Source organism: Eretmochelys imbricata, chromosome 23, assembly GCF_965152235.1.
Source record: "Eretmochelys imbricata isolate rEreImb1 chromosome 23, rEreImb1.hap1, whole genome shotgun sequence".
NCBI lineage: Eukaryota > Metazoa > Chordata > Testudines > Cheloniidae > Eretmochelys > Eretmochelys imbricata.
In genome coordinates this window covers 2,684,205-2,708,337 of record NC_135594.1, presented here as the reverse complement: position 1 = coordinate 2,708,337, position 24,133 = coordinate 2,684,205, and the positions used below count along the sequence as shown (strand labels likewise).

The window sequence follows — 24,133 nt, the reverse complement described above, 5'->3', positions numbered from 1 at the left end:
TGGGAGGCAGTCTGCGTTTGGGGCAGTACCCAGGGGGCAAGCAGCAGAAGCATTAAGCTTGGGGGGGGGTCCCAAGGCTGTTTCCCTCTGGGTTTGGGGGCAGAGGCAGCTGGCTCAGGAACAAGCGGCTGGGGAAGATATGGGCGCCTGGAGGAAAAGGCATTTCTTACCCCGAGGAGGGGGATGTGCGTTCACATTTTCAAGCCTGGCATCAAGACCGGAGAACGACGGGGAGCCAGACTTATAGAATGATCCAATAATAATTAGCGTTCAGTGACTCAGGACTCCTGGGTTCTGTTCCCAGCTCTGTCACTGACATGCTGGGTGCCCTAGAGCATGTCCCTCACCTTTCTGTACCTCAGTTTCCCCTCCCACTCTTTGTCTCTTTAGCTTGTAAGCTTTTTGGGGGTAGGGACTGTCTCTTACCCTGTAGTGCCCGTCCCAATGGGTTCCCCATCTCTGTTGGCCTAGAATACACATAATAGGAGTCAATACATTCATAATAATTCTGATTGATATTTGAAAGGTCACATTTGGGTTAACAAGGGGGTTGGAGGGGTTGGTTAAAAACTAGCTTTTCGAAACCTAAGCCTGAGCAGAAATTGTTCCCATTATATTATTATTTGTATCACTGTCATGCCTAGGAATCTGTCAGGTCTCCACTGTGCTAGGCACTGAACAAACACACAACAAACCCATGGGCCTTGCCCCCAAAGGGCTCGCAACGTGAGTGTAAGACGAGAGACAGCAGGTGGAGACAGACAAACCGACAGGAGAGTAGAAGGAAACAGACCACAGTGGTCCGAATGACGACCGGTGGTCCCAGCACGCCAGCGGCTTAACTGTTGCCAGCTTTAATTTTAATCACCAAACTTCTCCAGTTTCTTTTTGTAAACAAGTAACCCTTCTCCCCCCATTGGCAATGCAGCTCAGCTGTCCCCCCGTGGGAGAACCCCGAGACAAAAGGTCTCTACCAAGCAAAGAGAAATGCAAACAACAGACACACCACCACCTCCTCCCCAGGTTAAAAAAAAAGATGGCCTGAAGAAAGGTGAGGATTGGGGATTGGGGAAGAAATTAGATTTTTAATTTGTAACAATCTAGGGTGTTAATCGCCCATAACAATCCCTAGCTCGTATCATCGGGAGAGCTCAAAATGCTGTACCAAAGCACTCTCACTATCCCTAAAACGCTTATTATCCGTATATACAGATAGGGAAACTGTGGCACAAGAGAGGGAAAGTAACTTGCCCCAGGGCACCTGGCAAGCCAGAGCTGGGAATAAAACCCAGGTGGCCTGACTCCCAGGGCAGGGTTCTATCCACTAGGCAACACTGCCTCCCTGTCTTTCACCAACTCCTGTGATGATTACATATGGGGCTTGATGATCATTTCCCTGATGCTGGGTTTACACCAGTGGAATGGAGTGGCTGCAGTGGAGTCACTCCTGATCTACACCAGTGTAATTTAGGGTAGAATCGAATGATCTTTTTAACCCAACATTGACCCTAAAAAGTTTCTCTTTGTAAAATATTGTTTGCATCCCAAACCAGGGGTGGAACCCCATTTGTAAATTCTTTGGGGGGCAGGGACCATCTTTTAGTTGTGTATTTGTACATCACCTAGCAGAATGGGGTTCCGGTACATGCCTGGGGCGCCTTGGTGCTACCATAATACACCTAATAGCCATACAAATGTACAGCACCTAGCACAATGGGTCCTGGTCAATACCTGGTGCTCCCAGGAGCTACCATAATATACCTAATAGGAATAACAGGAGTCCCCTTTGCTAGAGGAAGTAAAAATCTGCCTTTGAAATCAAGGCAAAATGAGCAACCCTGGGGGTGGTGACTCTGCCTAGGCCTCATCCAGTGGCCATTGAGGTCAGTGGAAAGCTTCCCCTGGATTTGAATAGGCTTCAGATCCTGCCCCACGTCTGTATCTAACCTTCCTACCTTCTCATGGTACCTGGGTGACAGTTTTGCAGTCTTCTCTCGAGCAAGTTAGTTCACCCCATTTTCCCCGTCTGTAAATTGGGGGTGGCTGTTGTGACCCGGGTGGCGTAATTCATCACTGTTTATAGCTTCTAAGGCCAGAAGGGGCCTAGCTGGACCTCCTGCATAGGTCTGCCCTGGATTAATTAATTCCTCTTTGAACTAGATCCGATCCTTTAGAAAAAACAGCCAGTCTTGATTTCAAAATGGCCAGGGATGGAGAATCCGCCTTGACCCTTGGTAAGTTGGTCCACTGGCTAATTGCCTTTCCTGTTAAAAATGTGCCCCCTTGTTCTGTCTGAGGTGCTCAGATGGAATGGTTGTCTACTAGCATTGTAATTCTTGTGTATATTCCGGAAGGGCGTATCTGCTCCGTTGCCCAAGTGTTAGGGTGAGAGCCTGGGCCATATCCTCAAAGGAATTTAGGAGCCTTAACTCCTACTGAACTGAAATCCCTGAGAGGATCTGGGTCTTAGCCATGGCGTGCCTCAGTTTCCCCATCTGTACAATGGGGTGTTGTGAGGATAAATCCATTAAAGATGTCAAGGAGCTCAGGCACAGTGGGACAGGGCTCATATAAGTACCTTCAGCAGACAGATAAATAACCAGCCCTCCAGGCCCAATTGTGCTAGGAAGAGATAGTCTCTGCCCACAAGATTCACAGAGCTTGTGGCCAGAAGGGACCCATTAGATCAAGAGTTAATAATCTAACTAGACAAGGGCAGGGAGGGGAATCAGAAGCCTGGAGAGGGGAAGCTACTTAAGCAAGGTCACCCGACAGGCGAGCGGCAGAGGTGAGTCTAGACTGCACACCTCCCGAGTCTTCATCCACTGGGCCGCACTGTCATTCTCTTTTCTCCCGCTCACAGGATGAACGTTGAAAATGGGCAACGTGCAGTCGGAAGCATCCCAAGATGTAGACCCCGTGCAGGGAAAAGACAAGGAAGGCAAGCCAAGAGCGGACGACGGGTGCTTGGCTGGCACGCCGAGCGGGGCTGGGAGTGAATCGGGAGCCCTCCCGCCTCATCCCGAAACCTTTGCAGTGAAAGAACCTTCCCAGCCACTCAACAGAGAGCCAGGGAGAAGAGGAAAGCAGGTGGCTTCGTCAGAGATGGGCAAGAGTTGCTCGAAGAAATCCAAGCTCAAGCTGTCTTCCATGTGGGTTCAGAATTCCAGCAGCCTCAGCAGAGATCCAGGCCTTGGAGACAATAACTCGGCTCAGGAATTGGGGCAAGGGAAGGCAGGGGAAGCTGGATCGACCTGCTTAAGTGGCGATGCCAGCTTGGGCACAGAGCCAAGCCCAGCACTGGATATCCCAGGCACCCACCAAGGGGAACCCAAGGGCCAGAAGGCGACATCTGGGTCTCAAAAGCCACCCCCTGAACAAGACTTGCTGAGGTCCAGAAAGGCAGCGCCCAAGGGGAAGAGCAAAGGGGAGACCGTTTCCATCATGAAGCAAGGAGGCCAGGGCGACCTTCCAGGCAAGAGTGCCGCTGACCCAGCGCGGCTGGAGGGGGCACAGGGAGTCGGCGCACCCACGGGCATGTCAGAGCCAGAGGGCTGCAGCCAACCGGCCCTGATCGAGACACGGCCGCCGAGTTCAGTCCTGGACAACCCCGCCCGTGCAGACACTCCAAACCCCAATGACCAGGGGGGGCCTAACGATGCAGCAGAAAGGAACCCGACCAGCACAGCTCCCCCAAGGCCCCCGGCTGTGTCAGGAGGGAAGAAACAGCCCCCTCCTCATGAGGAAGGCTCACCCGGCAGCCACGGCGACTCAAAGGCACCCGCCAGTCCACCCCAATCGCCCACCGGCCAGACCAAGACCCGGGGCAGCAGAGCAAAGGAGCCCCAAGGGAGTGAGGAGGACGGGGTGAACACAGAGGGGGTGCAGGCCCTGCTGGAACATGGACTGAGCTTCCTGTACAAGGTCACCATCCAGCCTGGGCAGCGGCCGCCCAGCGTCAAGGCCATAAAGCACCGGGCCAGCCTGATCTCCTCCAGTATCTCCTCTGCTGACGCCCTGAAGCAGTGTCCCCAGGAGAAGGCCCCGCCCAGCATCTCTGGGTCGCCCAAGGCAGCTGAGAAGCTGCTGCCGCTCAAGGGGCTGGAAAGGAGAGATCAGGAGGGTCTCAGCTCCTTGAGCCAGGCTTTTTTGGAGCAGTTCCAGAAAATGGGCACTAAGGAGCAGGCCTCACCCACCACCCAGCCCCGGAGCCAGGCCAAGCAGCAGCTGCATCTGGTCAAGATCCTGGACGATCTCACCTCCTTCAACTTCAGGAGCCTGGAGGGTCAGAAGCCCAGAGCGCCCACCCCTTACCCGCAGCGGCGCAAAGGCCAGGGCAGAAATAGCCCCAGGTTCGGCTCAGATGTGTCTCGGCTCGTGTCCTTCTTAGGCAACGGCCCCAAGCTTGACGGGCTGAGGCAGGATGAGGGCCACCCACAGCCCGTCAGGGCCTGGCTAGCTGACAACACGAGGAAGAACCTGGGTCCCAACGGAGAACCCGATGGGGAACTCCCTCAACTTAGCCCTGCCTTCGTGGCAGAGCCAGAGCAGCTAACACAAGCTGGAGAGACCCAGCAGCGGAAGCCAGAGACACCATCCCCAGAGGCAAATCCACCAGCGAGGGCTCCTGGTCTACCCACGCCAGACACGCCCGCCTTGCCTTCGCGAGAGGCTGCAGCTGCCAGCACAGTCCAGCCTGGCAAAGGGGAGGACCAAGCCATGGCCCTGCCTGGGCAGGAGGCTATTCCTCCCACTCCAGCCCCTCCAGTGCCAACATGCCCGGCGGCTCCCCGCCCCTCCTGCCCCATGGCAGCTCAGCGCCAGGCAGCGTTGGAGCAGAGCAGCGCCTCCAAGGGGGTGCCAGGCCATGTCAGGCCGAAAGCGAGGAAACAGGCCATGACTAAGCTGCAGCCCCGGTCCACTTGGCAGCCCAAGGTGGCGGCTAGCCCCACCCAGAAGCCGCAGGAGAAGCTTAAGGCCCACGGGCAGCCGAAGGCCAAAACGCAGAAGATCAAGTCGCAGAGGCAGGGGCGGGAAGCCCTGGAGCCACAGGTTGCCCCCGCGGAGCCCAGCCAGGATGCAGCCTCAGAGCAGGGTCCGGACGGCTCGCACGACAAGCCCCAGGCTTCCGCTCGCCACTGGCCGCCATTCCAGGTCATGGATTCGTGCCCCAGGAAGTGCTACTGCAAGCACCAGGATCAGAGGAAGCTGCCCAGGAACATCTCCGCGTGGTGAGTGGGCCGTGGGGTCTGGATCCCAGGCACCCCCAGCGCTCAGAGCCCGCTGCTCCCAGCCCAGCCTCTGTAAGGAGGCGAGTCAGTGACCCAGGCCCACATCCTCAAAGCCAATGGGAGATAGGCACCTAAATACCTGAGGACCTGGGCCTTGGAGATTGGGGAACCCATAACCTCTAGGTTGCCAGTTCAGATCCAGCCCAAGGGGGTTGTGGTTGAAAATCCCAGGTAAATAATTTCACACACTGAAATAGCTCTAGTTTTCAGTCACCATGGAACTGGGCTGGACTTGAACAGGAGGATGGGTCCATCAGTGGTCTATTAGCCAAGATGGTCAGGGAGCCGGTCCCTTGAAGTTCTGGCCCTAACCACTATCAGAGACAGGATGCTCGGCTAGACGGACTATTGGTCTGCCCCAGTATGGCTAGCCCATTAGCAATCCCATCAAGCCACGTGCTTGCAGAGAAGCAGCCTGGACTGCTGTACAATGGCCTAGCCAGCCAAGCAGCCCCCTGATAGCTGGAGAGCAGAAATCTTGTCTTGCCTGTCTCCAGCGCTCTGATCCTGACCATACCACCCCAGCTTGATGGGGAGCGGGACCAGGCCTGCGCCAGGAAAGCTTTGCCGATAGTGCTCGACCGGCAAACCCTCCTGCTGGAGAGGCAGCTCCCACTGGCAAAAATGTGTGTTTGCTGATGTCGCTTGCGCCAGTTCCCCGAATGGAAAAAGCTGCCAGAGGTGGTGGAAGTGGCAGGGTGGGTGCCTGGGGGCAGATCAGCGATGACTGAGTGCTTGCCCTATCCAAACCACTGCCCCTGCCTGTCCTCTTGTTTCACCCTTCAATGCAGGCTGACTCCCTCCGCCAACCACCTGGCTGAGCCGCCCTGGGTCTCTACTGCCATCCTGGCTGGATCGCTGGTCGCCGGCACCAGGTTCTTCCTGGATTCATATGAGCAGCAGGCAGGAGATGATGACTGAGAATTCCCCAGTTTTCCTGTCAATAAACCACGTTGGGCCAGCTCTGTGGATTGGCTTCATTCACGCGCCGGTCCACGCGGGAGCAGCAGCAGCAGGCTGGACAGATCTTGGGTGAATTCCCCCGCGCGTGACTTTCCCACCCCAGAGACAGCTGGCCTGATTCTCAGCTACAGTGGCCCCCCGGAGCTGCCCCTGGCCATATAAAGGGGCCTTAAAGTGGGTAGAAACAGGCCCCTGGCAATCTTCACCCCTTATATTGCCATTTAGGGGAGGGGGGGGGACACACAACCCCTAGTGAGGGGTGAATGAGGTACCCTGGCCTGGGGAAGGGCTGCACACAAAAGCCCTGTGGGGAGAATGGAATCGGGGGGGGGGGGGGGTGGGAGAGGAGAGGAGAAAGAACATGGGGGACAGCCTGTGCCATGGGAAGATGGGGACACACAGCCCCTGGGGACATGGGGTAGTGCAGGGAGTCCCTGAAATAGGGGGAGTGGAGGGTGGTACCCAGGGGGTTTGTGAAGATCCCCAGGTGCATGCAATGTGCTCGGCCGACAGACACCAAGCGTGGACCCTGCAGGGGGAGGTGCCAGAACGTGAATTGAAGGTACATTGACAGAGCCGACGAGGCAGGAACAGCATAACAGGGACGTTTTGGGGCCTAGGACTGGCGTAGCAGGGGCTGCGGGTTGGGAGCGAGGAGCACTCGCAGAACCAGCCAGCAGAAGCTTGCCCAGCTGTGCCCAGCTCTAGGCAAGGGCAATCTCCAATCTCGCTGCCCCACGCCTGCTAAAACCACCGCTCAGCCTCGCACCAGTTCCTGGATGGCCTATGCGGGAGGCCCAGCTGCTCTCCATGCAGGAAGCAGCAACACAGAGCTGCAGCACGCCCCAGCGGCAGAGAGAGAGAAAACGCAAGGGCCCAGGGCAAACCTCCATGGTAAACATTCAGGCCTCATGGTGCATTTTGGGTTAAGGTCTTGAAAAGGGCCTGGATTTTCAGAGCACTTGTCCACAGGGGGAGATTTCCCAGCACAAATATAGAAAACCGTTCTTCTGTTATTGCTATTCCTTCATCACTCCAGCGCGGGCGCGGCTCCAGAATAAAAACCCAGCAGTTACTCCAGACTACGTGACTTTCGTCCAGAATAACGGCCCAGCGGCCAGGGCTACTGCGCCCCGCCCCCTATGAGAGTTATCTGGGGAGATTTCTCCCCTGGCATTGAAAGACTGTAAAGCGCTTTGAGAGCCATTGCTAAGAGCTAGGCATTATTATTGGGGCCGCTCAGTCCCACAGCCAGCTAGCTCCGTCCGCTAGGACCCAGCCGTGCTGGTACAAATACACAACAAAGAGAAACACCCTATCAGTGAACTTACCTTTTTAGTTTAAATGTCACTGAAAAATGTGGGGGAGGGGGGGAAGGGGAAGGAAATTTGAATTTTTTTCTTTGCAGCATGCTGCAGCTTCAGGGGAGCGGGAAAGCAGTTCTCCAGCGCAGTGACTGACACCCCTACAAAAAAAAGTGTGACTTCTGACCACGTAGCATTTCACACCCGCTTTGCTGGGTCCATGCTGTGAAAATCCTGCTAACCTCTGGGCCTTGCTACTGCCATGTAGTGGTGAGTTCCAAAGTTTAGTTAAACAAACGTTTGCATTGCTCCAGTCAGTGAAGTTTCTGCCTTGGCAGGACGTGCAACTTTTAACTGCTGCAATTTGTGTTTGCTCCATCGCAACCAGACAGCAGGACCTGAGCGACAGCAGCACAAGCGTACGGGTGCTTTGGAGAGACGGGGAGCTAGTAACTTAAAGGTCCTTCGAACCCGCCCTCACAGGGAAGCAGGATGGCTGGTTTGTTCCCCTTCTGTTAATAATGGCACAGCCCACAGCCATCTTCAGACTCAAGGTGAAATTCAGTCGTGGAGTAACCACCTTTTGCCTGGGTTCAGCACCTGTGGTGTCTGGCCTTCACAGCATTGCACCCTTCACCTCAGTGGATGCAGCTGTGTACAGCCTCCCCCGGGAGCTCCGCAGGATGACAGGACACAGCAGCCCTGACCCGAACAAAGGCTGTAATCTGATGCATGCAGCTTTCCTCTTCAGAACAATTAAGACAGCCGCCCCTTGCGTTTGTGTTTGATACTGAATTCCAAAGGAAGACAGAGGCCTGGTAACAAACCCACTCCCTTCTGTCATGTGAAAAACAGAGAGCAGCAGCAGCTCTCTGAAACTGACCCAGCAAAGGGGCACCAGCTGAAACTCGTGTGTTTTAACTAGGAGGGGGCAAGGTAAGGTCTGGTATTCCTGAGGTGAATGTTTGGGGCAGAGCCAGGCTGCCAAACCGTTAAGGAAGCCAGCCAGGACTGCTGGGGATTTAGGTTTTAACTCTAGAAGATTTTACAAACACAAATATTTCTAATATTTATTTTATTTTTAAGTCCCACCAAAAAAAAAACAACAAAAAAAAACCTCCAGTCTGTCTGGCTATAAACATGCCTCTGCCTAGCTGTAGCCAAATCTTGCAGCCTTGGAGAACCCAGAGAAAGGGCCTAGCTGTCTAAGGTACTTACGTGGTCCCTGTGACCGTACTACCAGAGCCCCGCACCACCCGTGAGGCAGGACAGCGCTGTGATCTCCACTTTACAGGGCGGATTGAGTCCTAGCACCTCCAAAGGTGTATTTAGGTGACATGGCCAAGGTCACAGAGGTATTCTGTGGCACAGCAGGGAATGAACCTGGGTCTTCCAAGTCCCAGCCAAGCACCTTAACCCCCAGACCATCCTTCCTCTACAGTCTCAGTTCATTGCCCAGAGAAACAAGATCAAACAGGGAGGAGCAGAGATTTGCAGGCTGACCTTTCACAGCCACCTAAAGCGTCAGATATCTGCTTCCCAGTCACGTTAACTGGGTGCCCGACTCTCTTCAACCTTAACATTATGCAGTGTTAAGTTCAGGGGGTTCCTTACTACCACAGCTGAGGAAATGCATTTGTACAAGAAACGATAGTTTTATTTAAACTGACACAGTCCCTTTAAATGACTCAACAAATGGAGCAGGGAACAAAAAGCAAAAACACTAATGACAGCTCTTGGGGGCTGCGTAACCATTTGTTGACTAGAATCTGACATGCTCCCTCTATCCTGCTCAACAAAGGCAGGTAGAATAGAGGCCATCACCTGTATCACAGCCTCCAGAACACGGGTGTTAAGGGCTGTGGGCTGGAAAGTGGATCCTCCACATGGAGGAGAGTTTGGGTTTGGAAGGGTTTTAAAAAGGGTCTTGCCCTCCACCCATGCTGCTGAACGAGAGAAGCCCAGAACAGTGTAGCCCTTAAGGACCCTCCCTGCCTACAGGACATGACTGCATAAAGGAATGAGGCAGCCTGGCCGCTCATGCTTTGTAACTGTGCTGTCCCAGAGAAACCTTTTAAATAGTTTTAAAAAGGGACAGGCTGATGGGAACAGGAGTAAGACACTAAAATAACAAGGGGACCAGGGCCAGAGGGGCAGAGAAAGAGTTCAGCTGGAGCTCTGCTAGACGATCATTTCTAGCTGCCTGGCGTATTCAATGACTTGTTTAGCTAACTCTGTCGACGGGATGGTGGTGTCTTCGGGTTTCTGCTGCTGGCTGCTGAAGCTGTAGTAGTTGTGTGGACTCAGAACCCAACCGCGCTAAAATAAAGGGGAAAAGAACATTAGATTAAAAAAAAAGTTTCAAGCCCTCTCCCGATTTATGGATTTCAAGGCTTTCCTTGTTGTGCGTTATTTCCTCCTTACAGGGTGGCTTGAAAACCTTCCACCTCCCTGGAAGCGCAGGCAGAATCCCAGCCATTTCAACCCTTTCAGGTAGGTTACGCCATGGGGATTTCAGGTATCTTAAGAACCACCATCCTAGCTTCTGTGTCAGCATTAGGGGGACTGCTTATGGCTCAGCAGCCTGGCTGGACTACATCTCCCATGATGCACCACAGGCAGGGACTCCCACAATGCACCACTCCTTACCAAGAAGGGAAAGATGGTGCATCATGGGAGATGTAGTCCAGTCAGAAAGCCTGGCCCACAGAGGAGACTGGGAGCAAAAGACAGCCGAACTAAAACTCCCACAAGGTACTGCGGCACCTGTTTTGAATAGAGGGTTTTAGCTGAAGTGTTTTGTGGGGAAAAACAAATAGCTCTGTATTCCCACCAGCTTTACTGGCTAACAATCCTGCCGATGTACAAGCCAGGCTTGAATCTGGCTCTGCCTGCCAGAGCTGTGGCGGCTTTGGAGGACTAGTGGAAACAAAGAGTAGCAGAAATGGACTTGACGAAGCTAGCAGGTCGGACTCTGCTGCCCACAGGGCCACAGGTCAGCTGACAGTGGGGTTCTCTTCAGTCACAGCAGATCACACACCTTCTTGGCGTATTCCGTCATTTTCTTGGGGGTGTTGAAGAACAGAACCCTGGTGGCTTCGTTGAAGAGGATTTTCTCATAAGCCTTCTCGATGCAGCCGGCGATTTCGTCCCTGGCACCAGAGGGAAACAAGGTGGTCAGACCTCTGCCTTCGAAAACAGCACGAGACATATAGCAGCAACAGAACTTAGCAAGCTGGAAGATGGGACTTCTACAGGGGGAGGAAGGCGGCTGGGCCAAGAGGCTCACACACACGTGGCGATTTGGAAAGCCCAACTTGAGACAAAGAAGAATGGCCCAGCGGTTAGGGGATTAGCCTGGGACTCAGGAAGCTGGCGTTCAATTCCTTTAAGTCAGAGTCAAAGGGTTTGAGGCCAGAAGGGACCACTAGATCAGCTGGTCTGACCTGTCTGGCACAGGCCATCAGCCCCACCACGCCAAAATGAGACCACAGAATCACAGCCCATAGAAGACTAGACTATTACGTGCCATAGGAGGGGCACTAGTGCCCAAGGCCCCTGCAATGGCAGCGAAGTGACTGAGATAGACCCAGATAAACCTGGCCCGTAACCCACACTCCACACCACAGAGGGAGAAAAAAAATCCCTTCCTGACCCAGTGTCTGGCTGAAACGCAAGCTACAGACTTGCTGTGTCAATTTACTTGATCACTCAGTGCCTCAGTTTCCCTCTTTGTAACAGTGGGATAACAGCCCTGCCAAAAGGGGGGGGGGAAGGAGAGGAGAGATGTGAGGATTAATCCATTACAGCCTGTGAGGTGCTCAGACACTATGGTAAAAGGGGCCAGAAAAACACCACAAATATAAACAGATACTTTAAAGGGCACTTTGAAAAGGGGGCTCAGGTGGGTTACCCAGAATCAGCGGGCACTTAGGAGAATCTTTGCCATACTGCTGTGGCAGGACGCACAGTTACGGAGAAGTACTTTCCAGTCGCAAGTATCTCCGTCCACCCTTGCCTTCCAGCCGCTCCCAACTTTCTCAGATCCTAAATCATTCCATGCTTAGGCTCCCTGAGAGTAGCCCTTTCTGAGCTGTGGGCATATGTACTGGGCGAGAGGGGATGGGTGATTTGGGAAGTGCTAGGAGGTTACAGGAAGTCTGTATTACATGCTATTTCCTATATGAGCTTGTTTCACAGCAGCTAGTTTGTATGCTTTTTAGAGCCAGAGGTTTTGCTCTGTGTTTGTACAGCTCCTAGCACAGTGATCCATGACTCAGGCTCCTCAGTGCTACCATAATACACCTAATGGAAGAGAAGCCCCCTTCTATAGCAGCATGCACCTTGCAGCCAAAAAAAACTCCAATTTCCCCAACGTGTTCCAATGGGAAAATAAATTCCTCTGGACCGATTCATGACAGCAAGACGCCAATGCCCTAGCTCGTTAGTTGCTCTTCATCCTATCAGGTGATTTCCTGCATGCTCTGGGTTCCCTTTAACGGGTTCCCTTTAACAGCCCACAGAGGGCGGATCGAAGCAGCCAATAGGAAAAAAAAAAAAAAAGACTCACCGAATGGTGTCCAATAAGATGTCGATGAAGAAAGTGTAACTCTCAGCAGGGATGTTGCCTTTGGCCAGGAACACTTTGTTGTAGCTGCCTTCCATCAAGTACTAGCCAGGGAGAGAAGCAGAGATTTGAGGCATTTGTCTTGGGAGTTGGATTAGTTGCTCCTGGAGCCAGGCCCACTTTAATCTTAACTCCCCAATGGAGTTACGCCATGCACGCACGTGCCTCCACCCACCGCTAAGATGCGACCACTTCCAGGCTGCAGTGTGGCTGCTGTTTAACAGTGCACAGCAACACTGGCCCAGAAGCTAGGACTAAGTGAAACAGCGAGGGAAGCAGGATGACACTATATTTTTCAAGGGGTAACACTCCAGTTTTACCCAAGAGCATGCTGGGAATCTTTCATAAGTGATCAGGGCCTGTTTTACAGCTCATCTAAAAAGCTGGCAGCTGTAGCTGTCTCAGTCATGCCACCGTGCACCAGGCGGGGGTGTTGGCTCACTGCTACCAGGCAGATGCTGCTTGTGTTAGTACCCTCAGGCTTTCGCTGGATGGCTCCCATCCATGCAATGACACAGCCATGCCCTGATCCCACCCCACAGTAGGCTGGAAAGGTCAACAATGCATGGAAAAGGCACAGACAACCGTAACTCAAAGCCCTGGGCAGAAAGGGGTTAGGCCACCAACGCTGCAGTGGCAGGGCCAGCGGCAGGCCGAGCAGGCCGCAGTGGGAGCTACCTGCTCTAGTGAGACGGGGTGCTTGATGTACACATTGGTCTGGATGTCCTTCGCTGGGAGTCTCTCTAGCTCGGTGTGGAACTCAGCCACGCGGTTCTGGGACAGCAGGAAGAGCAGGTTCAGCCCTAGCAGCTGGTGCTTGTAGGCGGAGTCTGGCAACTCATCCCTACAAGGAACGGTGGTGTATTAATTTCAATAGGGGCCCAAAGATGTTAACAGAACCCAGTCACTGTCTAACATTAAACAAGGATCAGGCTTAGGTACCCCAAGAGCTCAGCTTGCTTAGTACCCTGGCACACACACCATTAAGCAGCCTGTTAACCTTTTGGTACAGATAAAAGAAGGAAAAACAGTGAAAGCATTGGAAATGCAACGCATTAAATAAGGCTTCCATTTTAGCAGCATCCCTTGGTCCCTTTCCCTCTAGCCAGAGGGTTTTTAGAAGGAAAAAGAACCCGGCTGACAGTCTCAAACGCTATCAAAGGTGGTGGGTGATAACTGTCCTTTCCGGAAAATAAAAAGATGTTCGCGGAGATGTGCTGGAGCTGCGGCGGCTGGTGTTAAAGTCTGATCCTGTTTTATCCCCGGCAGTGGCTGGGCTTCAGTGGGAGCCGGTAGAGGTGGTGATATTATCTGGCCCCTCTCCCTGGCCTGGCCATCTCTCAGGAGTAGGATGAAGGAATCCAGGGGTACCAGCTATGATGAAGCTCACTCCAGTAGCCTCTATCTGTTTTTGCTTATTTCCCCCTTTCTCTCCCCCACCCAGTCTTTCTTTAAGGACCCCAAAAGAGAATGACGGATGGAACAGCCCATCCCCTGATTAATTTGGCCACCAATTAGGACTAGTTTCCAACACACCAATTTTGGTTTATTAATTCCAGGCCCACATTTTCTCGCTCACCCGACATGCTTTCAACATAGTCCTTGAGCGATAGCAGGAAGCCTTTTGGTTCGGTCCAGTTCAGTTTTTCTGTTTGGCTTTTTTGCACCCGTTTAGAACGTTCTTTATTAAAAGAGAACTAGGATCTCAGGGAGACTCACCGGGGCCGGATTACCTCGGGGACTGGGGACGAGTCGCTCCCAGGGAACAGCATGGTGCTGCTACTTGTGTTGTGCCTGTGGGATGGTTTTGTTTGGGGCACCCCTGCTGGGCTGCTGTCAGAGAAAGGACACCTGACTAGAGGGCCCACTGATCTGAGCCATTCACGGCAGCAGGAGACTGGACCAGAGCAGTCACCAGGATCCAATCCAGCGTGGCAGAAGACAGGATTTTGGACCAAAGGGACCACTGGCATCCAATATACCAGACTAGCTGAACCATACCATGTGTATTCACACTACCAGCAAGGAAAGTCTGAGGAGGTCAGTACAACCGGGTACCGCATGATGGGAACGCTTCCCATCCCACAGGGGTCAGTGGTTACACTACGAAATGCTGGGGGTCCGACACTCACTTGTAGTCAAAGTAGTAGCATTTCAGCTGAGCCATGTATCTCTCAAACGATGGGATGTCTTTCTTCAGGATGCTCCACTGGGCTCCGATTTCGAGAATATCCCCTGGGACAGAGAGAGACGGAAAGGCAGACTAAGAGAGCTTGACTGGCGGACAGCAGGCAGGGGGGCTTCTCGCCTGACCGAGATCTCAAAAGGCTCCCTTTTCTATTCACAGCACTGCGGCGACACCAGGGCGGAACAAATCGCATTCGCTGGGGCCCGTGGTCAGGAAGGAAACCTCCTTCCCCACATACAGCACTGCAGTCAGCCCCCTTCATCAGGGGAGTCTGCCCTTAACGAGAAGTATCAGTCAGGAGGCAGCACATTAGACCCAGCGCATTTTGGCCATTTGCCATGCAACACAGAGACAAACTGCAGCTAAGAGCACACAGCCTGCTATGCTGAGTGGGGGGGGGCGGGGGGTGGGACGGACAGGACAAGCTCCTTCTAGGGAAGGCAGAGATGATACTCACTGGCTAATATAAGCTGCTGCTTCGTCAGTTTCGTGCCCGTAGTAGGCAGGAAGTTGAGCTCCAGCAGGGCTAGCTGGAACAGAAGAGCAGAGACGTGTTACACGAGACCGGACGCTAGGACAACCAAGACTTAGCATCCCACCAAGGGCTGTGGGGGCCTGCACACGTTCTGCTGCAACGGGGCTCAGTCCAGTTCCTTGCAGCACAGGTGGCCACAACGTGAGACTCCCTCAGCACAACTGGTCGGCAGGCTAAGGCTGAGTACACCAAAGGCTTCGGCAACTGAGCTGCCAGGTTGGGCCCTTCCGGAGTGGTTACAGCACACTGGCGGAAGGGATGGATGGCAGGCATGCTTTCGCTGGCTGTACCTGTCGTGGGGGCAAAGAAGCCTTTGGTATCACTCAACTAGCCCCTTTCAGCAGTGCTACGTTCAACCGAAGCGTTAACACACACACACACACACACACAGGAGCACCAGCCCTGCTATAGCCGAGGTGCAGAACAGCTTTCTGTTTAAAGCTGGGCTCTCCAAGGCGCTCAGTTCTGCTAATCGCTCCTAAACCTCAAACGCTTACAGCAATACCAGGGGTTACTTCACATCAGCCACTTCTGGGGTGGAACGCTACAGTCCCTTACCAGCTCCACAATTTTGGGCAGGAAGTGAAGAACCACCCTACGTTTAACCAAAATGGCAGCGGTGAGGAATTTAAAGAGGCAGGATGTAATTAAACAGTAATCCTGGCTGAATTCAACTTGGGTAACACCCCAATTCTTACAAACAGTCTCTTGGGATGTTTAACAAGTGGCCTCAACCTTGGGTTCGCCTCAATCCTACCTTAGCATGATGCTGGCGCACTGGGCTCACTAGTGACTTGGCGGGCATGACAGCAGCACTTGTGCAGAGGTGTGTAAATATTAAGGCACAAATGGCCTGTGGGAAGCAGACAACTCCTTCTGACTCATCGACCCCACCCTCTGCGGGATCCCACGATTCTCTCCCCCACCCCATTTCTGACACAGGGCTACAGCTCTAGGTTCCTGCCTGCTCAGGTGGAGACAAAGGTGCCAAGTCTCCTGGGAAAAAAGGCACTTTGAGGATCATTCACCAAATATCTCAGACATATTTTAAGAGGGCATCAACTGGGCCAAATTCCAGCTCAGATTCCAAGTTCCATTTCGGACTCCCTAAATTCTGCTTGCCTTCAGTCCACTACAGGATTCTTCTTCACCTCCCATATCTTAAGCTGCCATGCAGCACTGCCATAGGGTCGTTCAACAGCTATCACCCCAAAGGTGGCTGCATTTCAATGAACTTTGCACACAGTGTTCTGGGATTGTTCGGTCCAAGGGACTCTACAGAAAGGCAGGATATACAGTGTCTTCTGTTGGGACCCAGACTCTATTCAGGAAGCAGCAGCCACACCAGGGCCAGAGGATTTTACAACACACTGGATGCACACATTATTATTCTTACCTGGACTCCATGTGTACAAGACATGCTGCCCCCCAAATATGACTTCTTACCTATCACCTCCCCGATGACATTTCCCTCCCCCCAACTAACCTGCAGTCCCAATTCTTCCTGGCCTGCCTGCCATCCAGCCTCACTACTCCGGAGGGGCAAAGACCGACCAGGATCCCCACCAGCCTCCTACCCTGCCCTCCACCGAGGCAGTGGCAAAATCACAAGGGCGAAGCCAAAGGTGATACAGAGGAGCAGAGATAAACTCAGGGGATGGAGAGATGCCAGCCCCTAGAGCATGACAATGGGGAAAAGTGGGGTGGGGGTTCCCTGTTCAGGCATCCCAATCGCTCCGGCTTAAAGGCTTCCAGGGTCCCCGCTGTGCCCCACTACGAGATTCCAGAATTTCTCTCCCCTGCCCCCACTGCTGGGCTCACCAGCTCCCCCCGCAAGGGAACAGAGGAGCAGTCCCTCCCCCTGCACCACTGCCGGCTCCCTGGGGGGGGGGGGCTTCCAGACCCACCTCTGCGTCCCCCCATTCAGGGGATTCCAGCCCCCTCCCCATCTGCAAAACCCCTCGCCCAGTCAGGCTCCCCATCTCTGTGCCCCCAGCACCACCCCCATGCTCCCTCCCGCTGCCCCCCTGCCCCCCAGCTCTCCCCCACCCTGACTGTCAGCTCCCCCACTTCCCTTGCCCCCAATCCTTCCCCCAGTTCGCTCCACCCCCACCTTCCCTGCCTCCTCTAGCCCCCTGCCCCCATCTCCCCCGATCCTCCCCCCCCACAGTTCCCTCCATCCCCCCGCCCTCCTCTGCCCCCCCGCGTCCCTTCATCCCCTGCCCCCCATTCGCCCCCACCCAACCCCCACGATCCTCCCCCCAGTTCCCTCCCTCCGCCCCCCATCCTCCCTCCCAGCCCCCCACCCCGGTACCCCCCCATCCGGCCCCCCCATCCACCCTCCCTCCTCTGGCTCCCCACCCCGGTACCCCCCCTCCGACCCTCCCCCCAGTTCCCTCCTTCCCTCCTCTGGCTCCCCGCCCCCCGCTCCGGCCCCCCCGCACCTTGAGGCGGCCCAGCGCCTCGCCGCACTTGCTGAGGTTGGGGCTCTTGCGGTTCCACTCGCCCTTGAGCTGCTCGTACATCCCGGCCGCCGCCTTCAGCCCCGCGGCCGCGTCCGCCCCGTTCACCACCAGCCCGGCCGCCGCCATCGCTGCCATGAATCGGCAGCCGCGCCGCAGCGCGGCACCGCCCCCTTTACGGCCGCCGGCGCCGCGCTGCTTTACGGCCTCCCCTGGCAACCCCGGCGAAGGGGCCTGACCGAACACGGGAGGGCGCGCGCACGACGTCTGACGTCATCGGGGGGGTCGGGCGGCGCGCGCGCAGAGTGAAGGCGGGAAGCCGTTGGCCGTTGGGGTGCGTGACATCGTTGGGCTGTGTGTGACGTCAGGAAAGCGAGATACGCGACGTCATATGGATGGATGATGTGCCACCGTGAGGGGCCATCACTGGGCGGGAAAGGGAGGGGAATGACACCCTGGGGGGACGACCATGAAATCCTACGGGGAGCGGATGTGAGGTCATGGGGGGTGACGTCAGGAGGAGATGCGCCAGCAGGGAACAGGATGTGATGTCATGCGGGAAGGTGACCTGGAAAGGAGGGCGGATGTGATGTCGTGAGGGGGAAGGGGAAGTGACGTCATAGGGAGGCTCGGGGCGTAAGCCGGCTGGGTAGTTCCAGTCGTCCAAAAGCCGTGACTCCAGCTTCCCAGCCTCGTGAGATGCGGCTTCTGAGCCCGTAGCGGGGCGTCGGTCACACCCTCAAGCTGTTCGCCACAAGCGAAGGCTAAACCTGGGGCTTTTAAAAATGAAAGTGGAGATTCTCCCGTAAGTTCATTCTTCAGGACCAGGGGCTTTAGTAAGTTATCATCAGACTCATGAGGAAATCGTGAGAATTAGCAACACGGGAAACTGAGGCACGGGTGGAGGAGGGGGGGAACAGGACTTGCCATCTCTGAGTCCATGGCCCAACCAGGAAGAAAACCTTGGAGTCCCAGTTCCAACCACTGGCTCGAACCTGTACAACACATGCCGTCTTAATCCTGTGCTATGCCAAATTATTTTGTGAGGCTACATTCCTTAAATGTTTACGGGGTGTATTGGGTCCCTTGGGTGGGAGATGCCAAGACTATCATTGTAACACATTACAGTACACATTACGGAATCTCCTTTAGGTTTTTCCACTATGGTTTTCCACCAGGTGGCGTCCTATACCTGCCATAACATCGGTCACCCCTAATTCTAGCTGCTCTCTCCACACACTCCTAGGAAAAATTTCATATAAAACTTCTTATCTTCCAAAACCTAGTGGATTTCACACACTTGTGCTGCTTAGTTATCTCCTGTATTCACACCCTCCAGTACCACAACCTGTCAACATGAGGTTTGTTTCTGATCCCTAGAAAGGAGGCACAAGATTTACACAGAACTCCAGTTTAGAGCTGTGCAGCAGCCCTTGCTGATTTAGGGTCACATGGGCTTTTGATGAATTTGGGTTCACAGCCCCTGAGACTCACAGGGGAGTTTAAATTCAAATGATTTCAAGACAAAACCTAGCTAGAACTGGCTGTTCTTCATGGTTTTAACACAAATCCCAGTTGGTGTAAATTGACATAGATCCATTGCTGTCAATAGATCCGTGCCGATTTAAACCAGTTGAGCATCTGGCCCCAAAACTGAAATCCGTCTGGGGATCCTAGGGAGTGGGAGGTAGTTAATTCTGAATTCAGACCCAGATGCTCAAAAGTATTTAGGTTAAGTGCCTAAAGACTTCTCCAAGCTGTGACCTCCAGTTCACTCCGAAACTCTTTCCTGACTGCATTCCAATTCAGTATTTAAACACTGTCTCCCAAAAATCCTCATGTAGTTTCAGCTGGCTAGAATGGTATTCTTCTTCACTTCTCCTCCCAAACTGCTGTATATTATTGCTGTGTGCTCGTAAAAGCAGCTGCTATGCTCCATCCCAGAGCTGGCTACGTTTCATTGCTGGGAGAGCAACCATGTAAACAGCTACGGCATTTCATGCCTTTTACTAGTAAATAAAGTGCTCCCTTCTAGAACAGCTGCCATGTCCCACTCCAGAAGTGGCTGCATTTCGGTGCTGTGTGAAGTAGTCCCTGTATTTATATCAGTTTCTTAGGCAGATTGATCAACTGTTTTACTATATCAGGGTTAGATATGATTATTCGTAATGAAGTGGCTAGAAAGCTTCAATGTTTCATTTATTCTTCAGGGTCCCTGTGTAGAAACCAAGAGACGCAGAATATGCAGCATCGTTTTGCCCTGCTGGTGCTGCTGCATATGCAGGTTTGCCTGCTGTTGAAGGACTGCGAGTGGAAAGTTGTGCTCAATGATTTTGATAATCTAGGTGGGGACCAAGCTGTGTTTTTTAGGCAGCACCCAGTCACTAGCGTAGCATCTGTGTTCCAGAATCTGACAGACTCAGCCATAGACCTGAATGATAAAAAATCGGTGAGTGTGACTTTTTCAGAAGGCTTGGCAGGAGGATGAGGGATATAGAAAAGGGCTTGATTCTGCTCTCACATCAGCTCTGACCCCATTGGGCTCAATACTCCACTTTTGTACAGGCAAATTTGCCCGTGTAAGGTTGAGATGGTTTAAACCTTCCCATTAGTAAATTTTACTTACTTAACTCTTGAACAAAGCTGGAGCCTGACTCTTTTCACCTTTACCTTGGTGTAAACCAGGAGTAACTCCACTGAAGTCAATGGAGTTACACTGGTGTAAAACTCTGACAGCCCCCGGAAAGTCATTGATTTTGAAAGTTTATTTTTTCTGTGGCAGCATGAAGAAGCTTCCCCAAGAGTCTTCATGCTTAACAATAGCTGGAGGATCAGTGTGGTCTGTGTAGTTTTTAAATAGGCTTGGAAGGATTAGATTTAAACATCCAGTTCATCATACACACCTAAACTGACAAAAATGTAGCCATTGATGACAATCGAAATGTACGGATCAGCAAAGTAAGAAAAAAGCTGCTTGAGAACTTATTAGGGTTTGGTGTAAGGCTGCGCACTTCGCATATTTTGACATGACGTTGGCAGTTTGTGTTTTAACAGCTAGAAAGCTTTAATGTTTTGAATCTCAACATCTACTGTCATTAAGTAATTATTGTCTGAGCCGCCCCGTTGGCTGACCTCCCGTAATTTCCCGCAGCTGTGAAAATTTAAATCAATACAAATTTTAAAATGCTTAAAAAAATCAATATCAATATTATCCGTCAAAATTATAAAAAAATCAAAATCGAATTCTGCCAAGCCTGTTTGTAGAGCAGGGGACTCCTGTGTTCTGTTTCCTGTTCCGCCACTGGAGTGGTGGAAGATGATCCACTGAAGAAGCATGTGCTATGCTGGCTGGAACAGGAGAGCAGGATGTATCCGCAGCTCTGGGAAGGAGAGTGGTTCATGGCAGGGGAATGGGAGTCAGGATTTGCAGAGGTTGTTCCCAGCTCTTCTGATGACTTGGGCAGTGTGGTATGGACACTGGGAAGTGGACAGAGAACCAACAGCCATTTTCACTTCGACCATTAAACGGCCCTGCGATTTGTCTTTGAACTCAAAGAAAAGTCCCGGTTAGCACCTGTCGACCCAAACTTTCAAGGCGTTTTTCTGAACAGTCTGCTTCTCCTTTCTGACAGCACTACCTGGGCTTCCCGTACTACCTGAAAATCAATCTAACCTGCCTCACTCAGGTACAGTAAAGAGATCTCTTTGCAATTGGAGTGTGCAGCCACCAGGGTCTTCACGTGCTCTTAAAAATTGGTATTGTTAGTAATAACCGTGTAACGTTTGTGGTCTAATTAATAGTACATGTTATTCTTTACACTGGAAAGATTTCTTATTTTATTGACATGACACTTCCAGATAACCATGTGACTGAACTCTCACTAGTCTAACATTTTAACGGTCACAACTGCGGCTGCTGTGAATTTGCTATGGCCACAAAACACCGTGAATCTGGAAATGGCTGATAAAACAGCCCCACCTGGTGTTCTTTGGAGGTATCTGCCTCAGCCTGGTCTATGCTGGAAGTGCTTTGCACCACAGTATAGGAATACAGGTCCAAAACACCAACAAGGTGCTTGTAGGGTGGATGCAGGTGTACTGGCAGAGCTGTGTTTTGCTACAGTAAACCCACCGCTGCCAGCAAGGGAAACAGGCTATAGTGGGAAGGGCATAGTTTTGTTGGCAGAGCCGTGTCCACACTAGGGACTTCTGCTGGCCCAACTCTGTCAGTCAGGGATCACCCCTCTTCCCACCCACATGGCCTGACCTCAGGTACTTACATTGTGCCCATCACTGTAGTAACTGAGCATCTCATAATTTTTAATGTGTTCATCCCCACAACACTCCTATGAGGCAGGGAAGGGCTATTTTCCCCATTGTACAGAGCAGCTAAGGGACTTGTCCAAGGTCACATAAGGAGTCTGTGGCAGAGCCAGGACTGGAACTCATGTCTCCCAAGTCCTAGGTAAGTCCTTTGCCCTAACCACAGGGCCCTCCTTCCTCCCCTCATGTAATGTGCTGCATCCATCAGCCTCAGGACACTTTACCAACAAGAGTAAGTGTCCCTATCCTCATCTCATATGTGGGAAAACTGAGGCACAGGGCAGCAACTTGCCCAGTGCCACACAGCAAGGCAGTGGCAGAGCAGGGAACTGACCCCATGGCTTCAGCATTCCAGGCTAGCACCCCCCAAGAGCTGCGCTAGAGGGCTTCAAGCAGTGGTCGTGTGTGATCCTCCAAGCCAACAAGAGCTGCGCTGGCTCAGTGCTTGGGGCTGGGAGCTCAGTGCTCGGGGCTGGGAGCTCAGCACGGTAGCTTCTTTCTTTCCTCTCTTCCTTCCCTCAAGGACGCGGTGAAAGTCATTCGCAAGGCTCACCTGACTGGGCTGCGGCCCATTGTGACCGTAAGGTTCGAAGCGTCCGTCAATCCAGAACATCAGAAACCCGAGCAGCTGCAGATTGAGATGAAAGGGGCCCCTTACCGGCTTCAGGGTATTCTGCTCCTGTTCCATTTCAGTGCAAATACCAGCGGTTCCCTCTGCAGGTGGTTGCTGGTACTACAGCCTGGCGGGCCCAGGGTTCTACTCTCTTGTTACCTGAGTTACTTGGCTCTAGGGTAGGGGGTGAAATCCCCTCCCCACCCGCCATGCTGAGAGATAGGTCAAGGATCAGGCACTGCTTAAGTTTCCTTTTAAGGGTTTAAATGGGACTTAAATGGCTCATCAGGCTTTGTGCCGGGGCCCATAGCCGAGCCCGTAATCTTGCCCTGGGAATCCACCTAGAGAGACAGGAATTAGGCATTTTCCTTTGGACCCTGGCTTCTTCCCTGTTTGTTGGAGGAAGTGAGGAGCTGCTGCAGCCATGAGAGCAAGACAGATGGATGGGGAGGCAGAGGGTGATGGCAGAGGGAAGGATAGAGTGAAATTGCAGAGGGAAAGATGGAGAGATGTCTGCCTCCACCCATGGCTGTGGTCAGAGTCTCGTTTGTGCCAAGGCCCTGCTGTAGGAAGCTCTGGCAACTTGAAAGGGGCTCTGAGTGGGCAGAAAGAACCCCTGGAGAAGGAATTCTGCAGCTAGTGTAAGGGACCTATACTGGCCTGCCCTACCTGGGAGTAGGGGGCAGATCATACCTTTCTGCCCTCCCGCCCTCTCAGATCCAGGGAATGGCCAGAGTGCACTGCGCTATGGCTGTTCTCTGCTTCCATCAGAAGCAGAGCATAAGTCACAGCAGCCCCAAGGCTGCTCTAACTTACACCAGAGGCTGGGCCAGGCCCTGCACAGCCCCAGAATATGGGTAGTCCAAAGGGTTTAAAGCCACCTTTGCCCTGTCCCTGTCCCGAGTGCAGGAGTGGACTGACTGAGAATCAGCCCACCCCGCTCATATGAGAGTGTCCAAGCCTCGTTGGGTATCTCTTTGTCTCTTGGGCACCGACAGGGCCTTGTGCCAGTGAAGAGGTTTGCCGGATGTGCTGGTACACGCCCATGCCAATGATGAAGAGGAGCGTGGTGATGGAGGTCCTGGTGGAGAGCAACGGCCTGGGCCTTGAGGTGGACAGCAAGAGGTGAGGAGGGTTGGCACTGCCTGGGTGCCCTTTGTTCTGCTTGTGGCAGGGATGGCCCAGGACCCCCAGGGCTGCCTCAGTAACCTGCAAGGAGTCAGAGAGCTGCCTGAAATGGAGGGAGATGGCAGTTGCCCTCCTCCCTTAAGGGGACCTGCAGAGAGGGAAAATTGGGCTTCTGTCCTTCGACCCTCTGGGATGACTCTGATGTAATCATTTACGGCATGTCATCAGGATGTGTAGCTCTGTACAGATGGAATACAGACCTGAGGAGATCCATCCGTCCATCCACCCCTCTGGGCATCTGTATGACAGTTAGATAGATATTTGCAGTGGTGTGTGAGCCTTGTTGGTCTTAGGATAGATGGATGGATGGATGGATGGATAGATAGATAGATAAAAATGAAGTACTGTATAAACCCCCAAGATGAGTGGATATATAGTGCATGAGGAGAGAGAGAGAAAGAATTTTATTATCTATCTATTCCCTTATATAGCTAGATCAATCTAACCCCATACATTATCTATCTATCTATGGCTTTCTGTCTGTCTATCTATCCATCCATCCGTCCATGCTCCCTGGACATTTATACTTATCTTTTCTGGGCATTTATACCACACTTGACTTTAAAGACTGTTGGTGGTTCTCATTTCCTCTTAGGAGGCACTCAGAACCTCCCTGGACTGGACCCCTAATATGACAGC

At 52.9% G+C, this 24,133-nt stretch overlaps 2 protein-coding genes across 2 annotated transcripts in view; one reads left to right on the top strand and one right to left on the bottom strand.

Moving 5' to 3' along the window:
• Positions 1-8,614: 8,614 nt before the first annotated feature.
• On the bottom strand, positions 8,615-17,535 carry PSMD8 (proteasome 26S subunit, non-ATPase 8). The gene is made up of 7 exons (XM_077840267.1): positions 17,353-17,535; positions 14,831-14,903; positions 14,318-14,420; positions 12,864-13,029; positions 12,129-12,229; positions 10,599-10,710; positions 8,615-9,877 (listed from the first exon to the last, which is right to left on the bottom strand). Exons 1-7 carry the CDS (start codon positions 17,506-17,508, stop codon positions 9,740-9,742), a joined length of 849 nt encoding a protein of 282 aa, XP_077696393.1. The 5' UTR covers positions 17,509-17,535; the 3' UTR covers positions 8,615-9,739.
• Positions 17,536-19,509: 1,974 nt separating this feature from the next.
• The window catches only part of CATSPERG (catsper channel auxiliary subunit gamma), a 43,952-nt gene continuing 39,328 nt past the window's right edge, over positions 19,510-24,133 (top strand). The window contains exons 1-4 of the mRNA XM_077840249.1: positions 19,510-19,819; positions 21,003-21,056; positions 22,217-22,361; positions 23,305-23,431. Of these exons, the coding sequence (XP_077696375.1) occupies positions 19,526-19,819; positions 21,003-21,056; positions 22,217-22,361; positions 23,305-23,431 (620 nt within the window). The 5' untranslated portion in view covers positions 19,510-19,525. The remainder of the gene's footprint in view (positions 19,820-21,002; positions 21,057-22,216; positions 22,362-23,304; positions 23,432-24,133) is intronic.